The 15,040-nt window shown below is 47.4% G+C and overlaps 1 protein-coding gene across 5 annotated transcripts in view; it reads right to left on the bottom strand.

Annotated features, from left to right (window-relative positions):
* SPTBN1 (spectrin beta, non-erythrocytic 1) overlaps positions 1–15,040 on the bottom strand; it is a 196,685-nt gene that overhangs the window by 66,155 nt on the left and 115,490 nt on the right. For all 5 annotated transcript variants that reach the window (XM_027131673.1, XM_027131675.1, XM_027131674.1 and 2 more), the window contains one exon: positions 2,552–2,703. In XM_027131673.1, coding sequence (XP_026987474.1) covers positions 2,552–2,703 — 152 coding nt within the window. The remainder of the gene's footprint in view (positions 1–2,551; positions 2,704–15,040) is intronic.

Below are 15,040 nucleotides of genomic sequence, written 5' to 3'. Positions count from 1 at the left end.
GAGCTGGCTCCAAGAATCTATTCATAAAATAAATTTAGATACTGCAGTCCCTCAAACATTTACCTACTACCTACTGTCAAGCTGGTGGTGAATGCTGGCGCTGAAATGCCGATGGAGACATGGCTCCAGATGGAGTGCAAGTGTTTATGTGACCCAGGGCTTTGGATCACTGGTGCAGAAAGCCCAGCGCTGACTGAACGTTATCTGATGACACAACCGTTTAGCTGTGGACATTAATTTACCCAGGCCTGGAAGCTCTAGCAACCTCATTTGTTTTAGAATCTGAAGATGCAAGAATCCTCTGGGGCAAGCCCTCACGGATGGATGTCCTCTCCTGCAGGGAGGGTCTCTTAACGTTGAGTCCCTGGCAGCCTCTGCAGCCAACAGCAGAGTGTGGTCTGTGTCCCTTCCAGAAGGCTCCATGAACCAAATAAACCACGGGGCCAAAGAGGCCGAAAATCTCCAGGACAAATGAACAAGAGCTGTAGCTCACTCTATCTATGGTATCCTTACTTTTGGAGTAAGAAAGATTAATCAGACTGCCCAAACTATAGTCACAAGTTGGCTGTGAGGAAAGGATAATAAAAGAAGTCAAGGCTCTTGGGGTTTTACAAAGTGGTAAGTCATGGCTAAACACAGCTTCTGCCACTGACTGCCCGAGAGGATGGAGATGGCAGCCCTCTCATGTTTCTCCATCTCTACTCTCCCAGGCCTCTGGGTCACTGCAAAAAAAAAAAAAAAATCTATCTATATAGATATAGATATAGATATACAGACCGCTGGCAGCAAATAAACAGAGGAGTGGGAGGTATCTGCAAACAACCAGGAATTATGCTTTGCTGGTTGCTTTTTTTCTCCCTAATGCTTTTGCTGCCCTTTCCAGAATAAAGGGCAAAGGGTCTGATCCCGTTTATTATGTGGACATTATCAAGGACACAATCTCCTTGGTATGAAAGAATTATGGACCTTCCAGGGTGAACAATTTACTCCCCACAGCCCTGAAGACGGGACCCTGTTGGGACAAAAATTAATGTTCAAACTAATTTCTAGTTTCAGGTGACCTTTAATGATTTTTTTTTTTTTTTTAGCTACTTTCAAAACATCATTCAAAAAAAAAATCAATAGACAATCATACTAGGTTAAACATTAAAAGGGAAAAAAATGTGGGGCGGTTGAGAAAGTCTGGTTACCAAAATTGTATTTAAAGATGAATATCACAGTAATTCTGGCCTAGACTCACGTCAAAAAACAAACCAAAATGACCGGCCCTCCCCATGTGGACCCACTGCTCCCACTTCCACCTTACAAACCGCCTTCAGGGAGGCATCACAGTCGTGGAGGCAGAAGCCTCCTTTGTTTATCCAGTGTGTCTAGCTTGACCCACAGCCTCTCAAGAAGACGAGGCAACAAAACGTGCACGCTCAGGGAACAAAGAGCATGTGGACAAAAGGCACTGAGGATGAGACGGGGCTTCACTGTCTCTTAGAGGAGGCTGTTCTTGAACGGAGGGGCAGGGAAAGGGAAACCTGACTGTTCTTACCCGGGTTCAAAGGGGCCATTCTGTCTGTGGGCTAATGACAGGACAGGGTACAACTGCAGCCCCTTGCCTGTGGTCGGAGGTGTGTGGGTTGGTCTGCATGCAGACCCACCGCGGTTGTCAAGTTACAGGGTGGAGCTCGAGTTAAAAGTAAGGCTTTCTGGCAGCCCTGCCAACCACCAGCATCATGTTTTCCCGGTGATGTCACTGCAGATGTGGGCTCGATCCCTGGGCGTCAGCCTGCCTTTGTCTGGGCCCCCACCAGCACCTATGGAACTGCCTGTGCTCCGGCAGATGACAGCACCCATTTCCACACCAAGGCGAGACAAAACCTGTTGGGTCAGTTACAATGACTGGTTTAAGATTCCTCAGTTTAAGGTCCACAGACAAAAGCCACATCAGAGACAGCCACGGCAGCTCTGGGAAACAGAATGGGGAGAACGGTTTCAGTGGAGGCTGACAACTCCCCTGCCCAAAAAGGCTTGGAGGAATTCATCAAAGCTCCAAGTCTCCAAGGAGACATAGCACCAGCCCCTCCCTCCACCCTCAAAACAAAAAGTGTGCACGGAAGAAACCAAAAATACACCAGGGACCACTGAAGTCAGTTCCTGCCACCTTAAAACAGCAGCTCAGATTTTCCAGAGGATCAGTAAGACACAAATTTAAAATTACTCCGTGATCTCAAGGGATACAGGTACACCCTGGAGCCAGCACCCAAGGCCGGCCCTTAAATTCCCAGCACCGTGCCCTGTTCAGCCAAGATCTTTCCGACCAAAGGCAGTGACCTTGCAAATAACCAGAATGAAGCCTCTTCATTACAGCTCAGGAAAACCACCCAGACTCAGAATGTCACCCGGGAGCTTCCCCCAGCGTACTCATCTCACTTATCAAGAGTCTCCTCCTCAAAAATATCAACCATTAACCGCAGAAATCAACAGGAGACAGGTCCACACGTGATTTTTCAAAAAAACATTTTCCCGCCCACAGCGCCCCACACTTCACATCCCCTCTTACCAGTCTCTCTCCGGAGAGGACCTCCAGCAGCTTGATGAGCATCCGTCCATCCCGGAGGTCAGTGTACAGGTCTGTGATCCGGCAGGACACCCGGGCGAGGTGGGAGTTGACCCACTTGGTGAAGGTCTTCTTCTGCACGGCTTCACGTTCATCTGCAAGCAGAGGAGAGCTCGCTTTACCACCAACCACAGCCTGGGCAGTGGTGGGCGTGTGCCAGCGGGGGCATGAGACCCTGGCCAAAGGAAGAAGAGCAAAAGTCAACTGTAATGAACCTTAGCTCCTCTAAAGCACGGTCAACAACTCGCGAACAGAGGAACCATACAATCCCTGAACGCTGGAGCCCCTGAAGCACAACCACCAGCAGAGCATCCTTTGCTCACACTCATCTCATTTCCTCCCACCTCTGCTGAAGAGGCAACACGACGGAGAAGGTCACGGTGGGGTCCTTTGCAGCCCTGCCCGATAGTATAATACTTGACTGGTAAAGTTTCTAACGTGGGTGTCAGCTATTATTCCTCCCCAGTGTGGGGGACGCACACAGTACACAGAAGGACCTGGGGCAGAAGAGCTCAGGAGACAGCCAGAAATTGCTTCCCTCAGGTACAAAGGATCAGGCAACACCTGATGAGATAAATTCACTCATGACCTTGATCTGCTGAGTGGGATGTTCAGTGAACAGCAGAGAAAATGGTGGGCAGCATAGCAGAGTCCAAGGAGGCCTGGCCAGGCACCGGGAGAGCAGGGCCTGGGCCCGAGGTTGAGGTTTCGTCAAAAACGTGCTGAGACGCTGGGCTCAGTATCCCCTTCCGTAAAGTGAGTGGACGACTATCATCTCCAAACTTCAACCGTTCCTTGAAAAGGCAACTGCTGGTTTATGGTCCAAAGTGGGGTAGTTGCACATCTAAATCATCCAGGAAACAGTATTAAGTTTTCCAAGCCTCAGGGATCAAGTTCTGTCCAATTCAAAGCACAAAACTCTAGACACGTGTGCCTAGAACCGGCCCTTCACATTTCATACAAATAGGCTTCCCATCTTCTTGCCTCTGCAGAATGTTCTAAATGCAGGCTGTTGAAGGTCTTCGACAGGGATCCACCGAATGTGCCCTGGACCCACCGACTCACACTCCCTGACTGTCCTCTACTGAGCTACCCTTTGGTCACATACTCACCGCACTTCCAGTTCCATCAGCATAAATCTGTCCTAAAAAGGACCCAAGACTTCCTCCTTTCAGCGTTAGGCCCAAACCCACCAAGATGTTTATGAGCCAATCTACAAAAAAGGGAGCAGACTCCAACAACTTTTTGTGTATTTCAGCCACCGAGTGACAACTAAAAAGCCACCCTTGCTGATGGGGCACGAACTTGGTGGCCTGGGTGTACTGGGTTCCCAGGCTGGCCAGGGTATCCTGGGAATATCTGCCTGGAAGGCTCTGCTGAGGCCTCCACCCACCACAGAGAGGGAATGAGGCAGAGGCAACAAGAGATGAGCCTTTACCGCTGCCAACCTGGCAGGTGAGGCCACCGGGCCACCTGCCAAGACAGCCGCCCACCTTCGAAGCCAGCAGCTCCTCCTGGCCCAGCCTTCCCCTGAGGGAACAGCCCGCCGGAGGGAAAGAAGGCCTTGCCTTGCAACAAAGGCCAACTGAAAGCAAGGGATCAGAAAGGGCAGAATAGGGGGAACAAGGAAAAAGGCAGTGAGGGGCACAGTGCAGACTGAAAAACGACCTGCACCAATAACATCGTGATCGGTCGCAGAGAAAAGATCCCATGCATTATTCATCACACAATCATCATGATGGACGGTAACTTTATGACAGCGACACAGAAGCTGTATTTTTTGGCCGAAGGTTGGCTGTTTTGAAAGAGCAGGTCCAGAGCAGAGTACACAGAGACACATGAAGCTTCTCCTAGGGACAAGTCACAGATGGCGAGTAACTCGAGGTTCAGGTGCATTTAGGGTCAACTAATTTTTTTCTAAATTATAATATCTTTTGTGTGCTACCCAGTTGGAAATGTCTCTAATAAAGCCCTTGATGGGTATCCTAGGTTGTTATTAAAGGATCTGGGGCTCCAAATCACTACCACACCCAGCCTATCACGGGAACAAGGTCCAAATGAAAACCTGCTTGGATTAAGTTATTTAAACAAGTACCAAATGTGTCCCCAGCCAACTGTCACTGCTTCGGGTGAATCTCACATTACAGAAACACCCCCGGCTTCTTTCAGGTTCTGAATTAACAGGTTCCTTTACGAGGAGATTCGAGGATCTCCTCCTGAAGACAGTGCGCTCCCACAGCACCCTGTCCTGAAGAGCTGGAGGCTAACTCCAACGCTCCTCCCCATGAAGACGCAAGCAAACAAAGAGGTTACGGGCGGAGCAGAGGGAACTGAGTGGAAATAGGACACGCTGAGGATCTGTGAGGGGACGGCTCCCCAAGGCTGCTGGGGTCCTCAGAACCTCCTGGAAGAAGGGAGGAAAGAAGAGAAGGAAGAGAAGTTCAAAACTAAACTTAAACAAGGAATGAGAGCTTGCTCTCCTGCTCCCCAGCTCTCTACTCTGCCCCCGGCCTCAGGAGCAGGCTCCAGGTAGCGTGAGCATGCTAGAAAAATCACGGAGGGCTCAAGTTCCTCGGGCTTACTGGAAAAGGCATGGAAGATTCCATCCAGGGACTGGACCAGAATCAACACCCTTACGACACACAAGGGGCAGGAAATGGGCTCAGTCGAGAGACACAAAGCCCGGCCAACTCAACGTGTCCTCTTACAATGGAGCACTTGGTGGACAACAAACACTTCTGAAACCGGAAGGAGGGAAAGGGAGGGAAAAAACCTACCCAGCGGGCCAGCTGAGGATGAGGCTGCCTGTCCTTGGGGACTCTGTCCTTTGTTCCACCCTTCCTGGGGAGGCGCAGTGACATCACCCCTGCACTCCCAACCCAGGGAGGCCAGGCCAGACGCCTGCCCGAGGAGCTGGAGGCCCTTGACGCAGACAATGGAAGACAGTCCAGAGGCGTGTTCCCAACTTCAAGCTGCTGTCACTGTGCCCGAGCTATGTGAGGAGGTGGTGGGAGCAGCTGAGGGAAGAGCGCCCACTTCTAGTTCTACAAGTATGAGCAGCTCTGGGAGCCCTTACAGGCTCCACGTGATCGGGTTATTTAGACCAGTGGTTCCCAACTGGGGGCAATTCTGCTCCCCAGGGGACACTGGGCAATGTCTGGAGACATTTTTGATTGACTGTCACAAGTGGGGGGCAGGTGCCACTGGCACATAGTGGGTAGGAGCCAGGGATGCTGCCAAACACCCGACAGCGCAAAGGGCGGCCCCTCCAACAAAGGGTTAGGCGGCCCCTCCAACAAAGGGTTAGCCAGCCCCAAACGTCAGCAGTGCCTGCGCTGGGCTGGGAAACCCTGGTTGAGACGTTCTGGGCTGACACCAACTGGAGTTGACATCAGGACACCCGCGTTGGGGTACTGTACATTCATTCCTCCCTATGCCTGCATCAAAGGCTTTTTGATCCGGATGGTGTGCTAGTGGGCTGACGGCAGCAGAAACTCCCTGCCCTCAGGCCCACTCGATTCCACAAAGAGCTGGCTCCTTCCTTGCAAGGCGGAAGGACAACCGCAGGGGTGGGCTCCGTGTGACACGGGCGTTTCTGTCCCCCGTGCCATTTCTGTCCTCCTTTTCCCTTTCGGGGCCTTGTAGTGCTGTTAATCAAGCCAAAGCACGCCCGCATCTCCTCCCGAGAATTCACCTGGATGAGTCTGATGCCGTGGCAGGTTCCCACCCGTCTCTGCCCCAAACTCAGCAGCGGTGCCTCCAAGGAACAGGGACCCCACCGCTGCTCCCTGTGCGCACCCTTCAGCTGTACTTATGTGGAGGGACTCACCTAAAGCTTGCTCTGGCGTTCAATGCGAGGACATCGAAGCGCCCGGCGTGTTGTAACTCTCATACCTTGGTTCCCTCTCCCTTTGCCCAGCAAAGCAGCCCTTTCAACAACTCAAACTGTTCAAGACACTTACGAGGGATCATGGAATCATATCATCTCGGGGTGGAACAAGGCTTTACAAGTCATCGGAATCAACTTTCTTTCAAAAGCAAAACCTCCCTTCTACTGTACCTGGACCAGCTATTTTAAAATTCCAAAAAAGGAGGGGGGGGAACTGTGTGTGTACACAGCAGGAGGTTAATAGCTGTATGGAAAGAAAACGACTTGTTCTTCCTTATTAAAATAATAATAGCACACACAGCGTACTTGCTACGTCCCTGGTACTGATCCGTGTGCTTTACACTCCTAACTGCTCCATTAGTTAGGATCTGTTAACTCTCCAGGGCAGGCTGGCTCCAAAGCCCAGGTTCTCAGTCACTATGCAATAATGTCTCTACCACAACATTTAAAAAAAAAAAAAGTTTCAATGACACAACATATAGAATCACCCGTAATCTCACCATCCTAACCCAAGTCTTTATTTTGTGAAAGGGTCCACTCCATCACTGGGTAGCTCCAATTGTTGGGATGCTGTCTCCATCGAGACGAGATCTGGCTCTGTGGCCTGCCGAGGAAGCTTGCTCCACCTTTGAAGCTACAGAGAATAGGTCTCCTCGCTCCTCCACGTAAAGGCCTTCAGGCGTGAACACTCCTCACCGACCCCTCTTTGCACGACTGTCACAATGTGGTGGGCAGCGTGGAATCCAAGATGGTACCTGAAGACACAGCCACCTCTTGGGGGCCTACCGATACAAGCCTACCTACTGCACACCTCACCGATACAAGCCAGGACTTGCAGCAGCCGTAGCAGCAGCAGTCCGGAGGCAACAAAAGTGGGGAATCACGTGAGGAAAGGGCAAAAAGAACCCAGCAGCCCTCTGCGGGAGGGAGCCTGGGGAGGCAGTCTGTGTGTCAGTGCAGGGGTGGTAGTCAGGAAGGGCTCTTAAAGCAGCTCTCAAAAATAAGTTTGCCAGAACCACAATTTCTACCAGAATGTCCGTGGAACCCCAAGAACCTAGGAACCAGCGCGGTTCCAAGTGTGAAGACCCAGCCAATGAAGTCTTCTTAGCTCCACAGCCTCAGACATGAACTAGCCAACCACCTGGTCAACGAGGACCACTGGGAAGCAAACAAGAAACCCAACCTTGAATGGGTGACAACATCTGCGTTGGCTTCTCCTTGGAAGGACTGAATTATAAATGGCTTTCTATTATGGTGCTCTTTCCCGAAAACAGAATTTTACAAGATGATGTGCCTGCAATGCACCATCATGCATCTGAAGAGCAATTTACACTTTCTCAAAGCTCACTAGATCTGCACACCAACCCCATCAGGGAGGTGGGACACCAGTGTGACCTCCAGCAGAGCCCAAGGCTTAGTGAGGCGGTGGGCTGCTCAGTGTCACCAGCCAGCAGTGACACTGGGAGTGCTGGCTGGATGTCTTTGGGTGTTGTTCTGTCTCTTCCACTGTTTAGGTTAAGCAGGATTAGGATCCTTTCCTCTGAGTATCTAGACTCACTGCCTTTTGTTTGTGACACATAACTTGAAATTTTCAGAAGACGTCTTACAGAAAGAGGAGGAGGTATTCAGAACAGAGAACCGTACTTGCTTAGTATCAACCAAAGGGCTGTGAATATCCTCTCCATCCTCCCCTTCTAGAAGCACATAATCAGCTTCCTTTCTTTTTAGGGAATGACTATGGTCAATATTGGAAGGCTGGAACACTTCAAAACTTCCTTACTCTGGAGAATTGGCTGTAACTGGAAAAATGAACATTGTGTTAGCATGAGTTAAGCTACAGGATATAGAAATAGCACTGATGAACAGAAGGGCATTGTGTTATGGAAATGATTGTACAGTATCTTTCTGCAACACCCTCTGTACAGAATGCTAAACATAACCACATTCACCATATGCCACAGCTCCAGCTATGGAAAGGGACGGGGGCCAGGGATGAAGAAAGGCCTGAAGGCATGTAACCATCTCTGGATGGAAAATAAGGGAAATACAGAAACGGGAACTGACCAATGACCCCATTTATTATTCCCTCAAAGACGGAATTTATACCTGGCGGAAGAGAGCAAATCTCCTTCTACTTTTCAAACAGTCTGAACCTGCTGACATAACCCAATAATGTTTTCTATCAGGATCTTCCTCAATTGTGCTAAGGTAAATGGCCTATCTTAAGTAAGGGCTGGCAATCCCTTACTTTTTTCTCCACATAAACACATAGCTAAATTAGGTACAGAGTTGGGTTCATAGAAGGAAAGGAGGTACAAGGATGGAAGCGGAAAAGACATCAAAAGGAGATGACAAAGCAAGTGTCCCATGAACACATCCCCACAAGTGGCTATTTAAATCAACAATATTCCAACATTTTACAGAGCGCATGCTGCATGCAGAACTCTCTATGTAAGACAAGCTCTCCTGCACTCAATGAACTAGAAGTCTAGCTGGGGAAACTTTCTACATGGAAAGTTAAAGAAATAACAAAAGATATTACAAAGCAGTACAGGATTAGGTGCCAAGAGAATGATTTCAACAATGTATTTTTGGGTGTTTGGAAGAAAAAACTCACTACAATTAGGATGGTTTCAGGTCCCGTCATCCAACAGTTACTAAAATCCCCGGCCTTGTGCCTTTCCCATTCTTACTCTGCTGAAACATCACTGCCATAGTCGTCCTCCGCCAAACAGTGGTTTTTCAAAGTTATACCACTGAACCAATACCTTCAAAGGACCCCAGCCATCTACAAGAGGGTCCAAATCTGAGCCTGGTGTTCAAGGTTCCTCAGCAGCCTCCTCCAGGGCACCTGCTATCGTCTGGGATCTTCCCTGACACCCACCCACCTCTGTGTTCCAATCCAACCCAACAGATCTTCTTATTCATCGTGTTCTCAACTCTCACCTTGCACATTCCTTCTTCCCACCTTTGCTTACACCATTCTCCTAATCTGGAACGTACTGTACTTGCTCTTCTTTAGCCCTTCTTTTAAGACCCAGGCCAAGAGTTGTTCTTCCAAGAGGATTTCACTTGGTGGAATGAGGTCTCTGTCCCTCTAATCTTTTTATTATGTATCCTGTGTCCTATCTCCTCAGCTAGCCTGTAACCGCCTCCAATTCTATATCCATTTAGGGCCCCAGCATGTGCCTGGGGACTGTGGGGCGGGGGGCGGGTGCACAACACAACACACGTTTGTTGAATGAATAAACAAACCTCCAGTGCCCAACAAACAGGCTCTCAATAAGTCTTGCTGCTGATGGTGGCCCCCATTGCTAACGAAGAAAGACATTTTCCAAATCACAGAGACAGGCCCTAAGCAGTTAAACGTTATCACTGCATGTCACTAAAAACTTTTAACACCTGAACTGTAATTGCTCTTCAGGGTCTGATAAATGATAAAAATGCAATTTTGTGGTACTGTCTTTCAGATTCAACGGGGTCCAAAGCTAACCTGAAAAGTTTCACAAAATTTTGTTTGTTTTTATTTTGTTTTGGGGGCAATTGCCAGCACAGGCCCATACAGTAAGAGTGAAGCTGCAAAACATATAAGGGTGTAATTATAACATTATTTTAACATGACCCAAACAAGCCAATAGTCACAAGACTTAATTTATTCTAATTTTAACAATTTATCCATTAAAGCTCAATTCTTGAGTTGTTAAAAAAAAAAAAGAATTCTAATTCAAAACAAAAGAATACAGTAGGGTGGAGTCCCCATATGTGCCTTGGCTTGAAAAAATAAATACATCATTTCCCAAGAGCAACATGCAAAACACACAGAACAGGAAACCGGAAACAGGCAACTGGCTGTACTGATAATAGAGAATCAAACTGTTATCCTGAGGCAGCAAAAGGAAGGAAACTAATCTTTTGACTGAAGGCCCTGTGACGGATTAGTCTGGGGGCCTTTAATTTATGTTTGCTGATTTGTGTATAAATAGAACTTGAGTTGAAATACTTTTCCTAACAGTTTAGCCAGCTTCATGGACAAAACACATGTAAACATCTGTTCTAAATGCATGTGTAGCAAGTATGCAATTCTCTGCTAGTACTTAACACTCTGATGTGCAGACTATAAAACAACCATGAACTCCCTGTAACCCGGCACCCACGGCTTACGTCAGCTGAGCAGGCCCGGCTCACAGCTTCCAGAGGGTCTTTCTTCTGAGCAGCACAGCCCCTGCTTTGCCAGTGTGGAAACCAAGGCACTGCATGGGGAAGCTCTGGAGGAGAGCCTGCAGTGATGAACTGAGAAAGCAAGCCACATTCCAGGGCCCCCGCCGCCCCTGCCACGGTTATCTCCTCAAGGTCACAAACCACCAACGCCGAGGCCGTGGAGGGGGTGTAGGTAACGACGGGGGCCAGCTCCCAAAGCACACGGAAGAGCAACAGCACTGAGCCCTCTGCGATGAGAACGAGGCTGAAGGAAGTAGCGCACAATGCCAAGACCAGGAGGGGAGACTAAGCGCCCTGAAACCCGGAGTCAGGACCTCAGGAAGAAATATTCAGAAACCGCCCGCTCCATTTGCCTGAAAATGGGTGGCATGCTTCAAAATGCCTTCACAGACAGGAAACCATGCCATGAGCCCGCTGCCCTGCTACTCTCCACCGCTGTGGCACAGGCCAGCAGGAACCAGCCTGAAAACGCAGCCAAGGAGAATCAGGAGGACGAAGGATGATGTCAGTCCTCCTCTGCTCCTACGCACTGGTGGAGGCCGTCAGTTCTAACTAGACAAGGCCCAGAAAGGTTCTAGGGATTCTCCTGAGGGCGTACAGCCAGCAAAGGCCCACCCGGGAGCCGAACCCTGCAGGATCCCGAAGCTCCTACGCACATCCCATCCCACAGTGCCTGCGGAATGCAGGATGCCACCTCCCCACACAGCACAGAAATCACAGCCATCCATCTCAGCCCAGTTTCTTCATGACTGAAATTTAAAACAGGCATCAGCAAACTCGGGCGTTACAGTCTGTTTCTGTACAGGCTGGGGGCTAGAGGGTTCTTCCTTCTTTTGAGGGTCGGGCATGAGGAGATAAGATAGAGAGCCCCACGTGGCCCGCAGAGCCTAACACAGTTACTATCTGGCCCTTTACAGAAAAAGTTTGTCAAGTCCTTGCTTAAAACGTAATGTCATTGGTCCCACATCCTATTTCTTAGCTTCCATTTTCAAGGACATGAGGCCAGGGTGACGTGCTATAGCCACATGCGCTTTTCTTTTTTTTAAGTTATTTCACTAGGACGTTGCCCACGTGTCAGGTCAGTAGGGGCAGGGGGTGGTGTGGGGGACAGCTCAGGGCCCTCTCAGCTGAGGGGTATTTATCTGGTTACCACGACACAACAGGATTAACAGCGCTACCCCAGCTGTCAGGAGGGACAAAGCATGATGAGCACCACAGGCTCCTGCAAGGCCACACCTTCTCTTCCCTTTCAAAGGATGAGGGAGAGCCAGGAGGCCGGAGACCAGATTCCCCACCCGCCTCTCCAGGTACACAAGCTTCAGGTCCTCAGTTCTTACCCTGAAGGACATTTTATTCGCCACCACCTCTCCTCCCCAGTCCTCCCTGGAAGGAAGACTGCGAACTATTAAGTCAAGGTAGACTGAGGGTTATTTGTCATATCCTCAAAAGATGGAAAAGGCTTGGCCCTAAACAGATACCATATCCTTAATTACTAAACTTATATGGCAGAATGCTCACATTAATACAGACTAGGACAGAATTTTTTAAGGGGCAACAAATATAATAGGTACACTAAAAGTAAGACTTTATGAAAGTACTTTAATTGTTAACATATGAAGGTGTGTGTCTGTGTGGTATTACTTTTTCTAAGCAACAACTAAAAAAGCAGTAAATAATACATTCTAAACCAGACTATTATGTGGCACCCAAATTCACTGGTAAAGACAAAATCCTGTATTTCATTTTCAAGGGCTTAAAGGTAGGTTTTTATTATAGGAGTCTTGGGATTAAGAGCAGGTGGTGAGGTGAGAGAGAAGTTTACTATGCCTCTTTTTTCGTGCAATGAACAAAAAAGGGAGCATTCTGTTCTGTGGACTGTATGTAGTTGGTCTAAACCAGTACACTAAAAATCAAAGAGTGTGTGCCCTGGCCCTTGTTTATGATTCTTCTATCTTTTCCAGTTTTCCAGAATTCTTAAGGTCAACAGTGCAGGGAGGAAAACAGAACTCTCTTTCATACGCTAGAGTCACATTACCGTCAGACACTCAAGATACAAGAGGACACTTACTACTCAATGTTTTCAAAGAGGCTGAGGCGGCCAACAAGATGACTGCACCAACGGCAGCCACTCAGGACAGTTCCTGATGACTCTCCTGTATAATGAGGCTGTCCAAATTAACTGTAATTCACGGAGTCCAAAAAGCTCAGATCCAAGGGACTCTTTTTTTAAACTAGAAAGACACACAAACAAGAAGGAAGGAGCAGTCAAAGATCTAAAAAAAAGTCACCCTAAAGCTGTCTGCTTTTCATGGATAGTGTTTACTAAAATAATCATTTCTGAATGAATGGATTATGGAAGCACCTATGTAAGAAAATCTAAGATACCATGGAAGTCCTCCAAATAAGGCTATGTGTGTAAATTTAATCTACAAAGGATTGGCATTTTGGAACAAAGAAAGCCACGGTGATGCCCAGTTATCACTTGGATCTATATAATGATGACAAGGTTCCACTTAATGAGAAGAGAAATTATATTTAAAAACAAATGAAACAAAAGAATTTTAAAACTGGCTTCTGCCCTAGAGAGCATTACAAATTAGTCACCTAAACCCTTCTTGCCAATAACCATGATGCACCACAAAAACTATGAGGGTTGAAATGGCAGAATAAATTAGGTAAGACTGTCTCTCAGTTTCAGTGCCAAACTCCAAAATTAAATGAGCCCAAGCTTTCATGTGTGTTTGGGAGAAAGGTGTCCAAACTCCACTCGGATTTCAGAAATAACTAGTAGTTGTGCCAAGATGAAAATACAAAATGCACAATGTTATAAAGATGAGCTGCCCTCTGGACTGAACTAAATAATGTTAGAGCTTAGCACTACTTTCTAAATGATATCACAATGCACCAAACCAAAATTTCACTTCTCACGATGCATATCCTTCATCCAAGAAGTAATTACTGAATGATAAATTCGGACCCAATCCTCGATTATATATGTAACTCAGCCAACTGCTTCACTGGAAATTGATTCCATACAGAAGAGCAAATGGTCTACACACTAGTATTTGACATTCAGCCACACAGGTCTACTGTCCTTTTCTTCATCTTGGATCAATCTATCAACCAATGAGCAACCATTTATTGAGTAAATGGTATGAAGGCATTGGAAAGAGCACCTAAAAGCATTAAGAGTTCTTACCTTACGGTGATCATTTCATAATATACCCAAATGTCAAATCATTATGTAGTACACCCAAAACTAACAATACTGTACATCAACTGCATTTCAGTTTTAAAAAGTTCACCAGCAATTTTCAATTCCTTGAAAATTCACAGCAGTAGATAATTGATACCCATACTCAACTACTGTTTATTTATTTTTAAGGTGTCAAAATGAAGAGAAAGTTATCACTCAGAGCATCAAATACGCAACAATTCTGCTAACTTCCTCTGTGGCGTTCCTCAACCCCACACATAGAATAAATGGTTTCTTACAAAGCCCAACGGCACAGAGTTTTGGCGGGCAGATTCTGTAAGTACACAATGTACAGTACCTTGTTTTAATAAAGGAGGACAGAAAAACTGGAGGAGGAAATGACCTCAGAGTCAACCCCTGTAATGACCTAGTCAACAGGCGGGTGGCCCCGAAGGAGCCCTCACACTAATCTAAGGAGGGCAGGACAATTAACGGTTGATACTAGTTTTTTATTTTTGTTTTTAAATCAGTCCCTATTTCTCATTGATGGGAACCCTCATCAAAGATTTAAGCATACCTTTACAGAAGCTAATGCACAAGGTGTGCCCTGTATCACACTGAATCTTCCTAGCTTACAGCTGGTCATCTACCTTAATTTAATTTTTTCAAGTGAAAAAGCAAAAAGGGGGCGTAAATGGGGAGATCAGTTTTTCTGCTGTTCTGTTTGATTTAGAAACTTAAACCTGCTGCACAGTGCCGCTTAATTTAAACGTAAGTGTCTTCCCACAGAACCTTTATAATGTCCCAAAGCACAAACCCCCCCGTGCAGGCCCCCATCCCCACTAACAAGGCATTAACTCTCACTCCACAAAACTGGGAGCTTTCAACAGGTGTGCGGAACTTGGCTGCTGCAGGGTTTTTTTGGGTTTTTTTTTAAAGATTTTTTTTTTTTTTTTGATGTGGACCATTTTTAAGCTCTTTATTGAATTTGTTACAATACTGCTTCTGTTTTATGTTTTGGTTTTTTGGCCCTGAGGCATGTGGGATCTCAGCTCCCCGACCAGGGACCAAACCCATACCCCCCGGCATTGGAAGGCAAAGTCTTAACCACTGGGCTGCCAGGGAAGTC

The sequence above is a fragment of the Aethalodelphis obliquidens genome, unplaced genomic scaffold, assembly GCF_003676395.1.
Source record: "Aethalodelphis obliquidens isolate GAN/ISIS:26980383/991018 unplaced genomic scaffold, ASM367639v1 scaffold40, whole genome shotgun sequence".
Lineage (NCBI taxonomy): Eukaryota > Metazoa > Chordata > Mammalia > Artiodactyla > Delphinidae > Aethalodelphis > Aethalodelphis obliquidens.
This window is presented reverse-complemented; position numbering and strand designations above follow the sequence as displayed.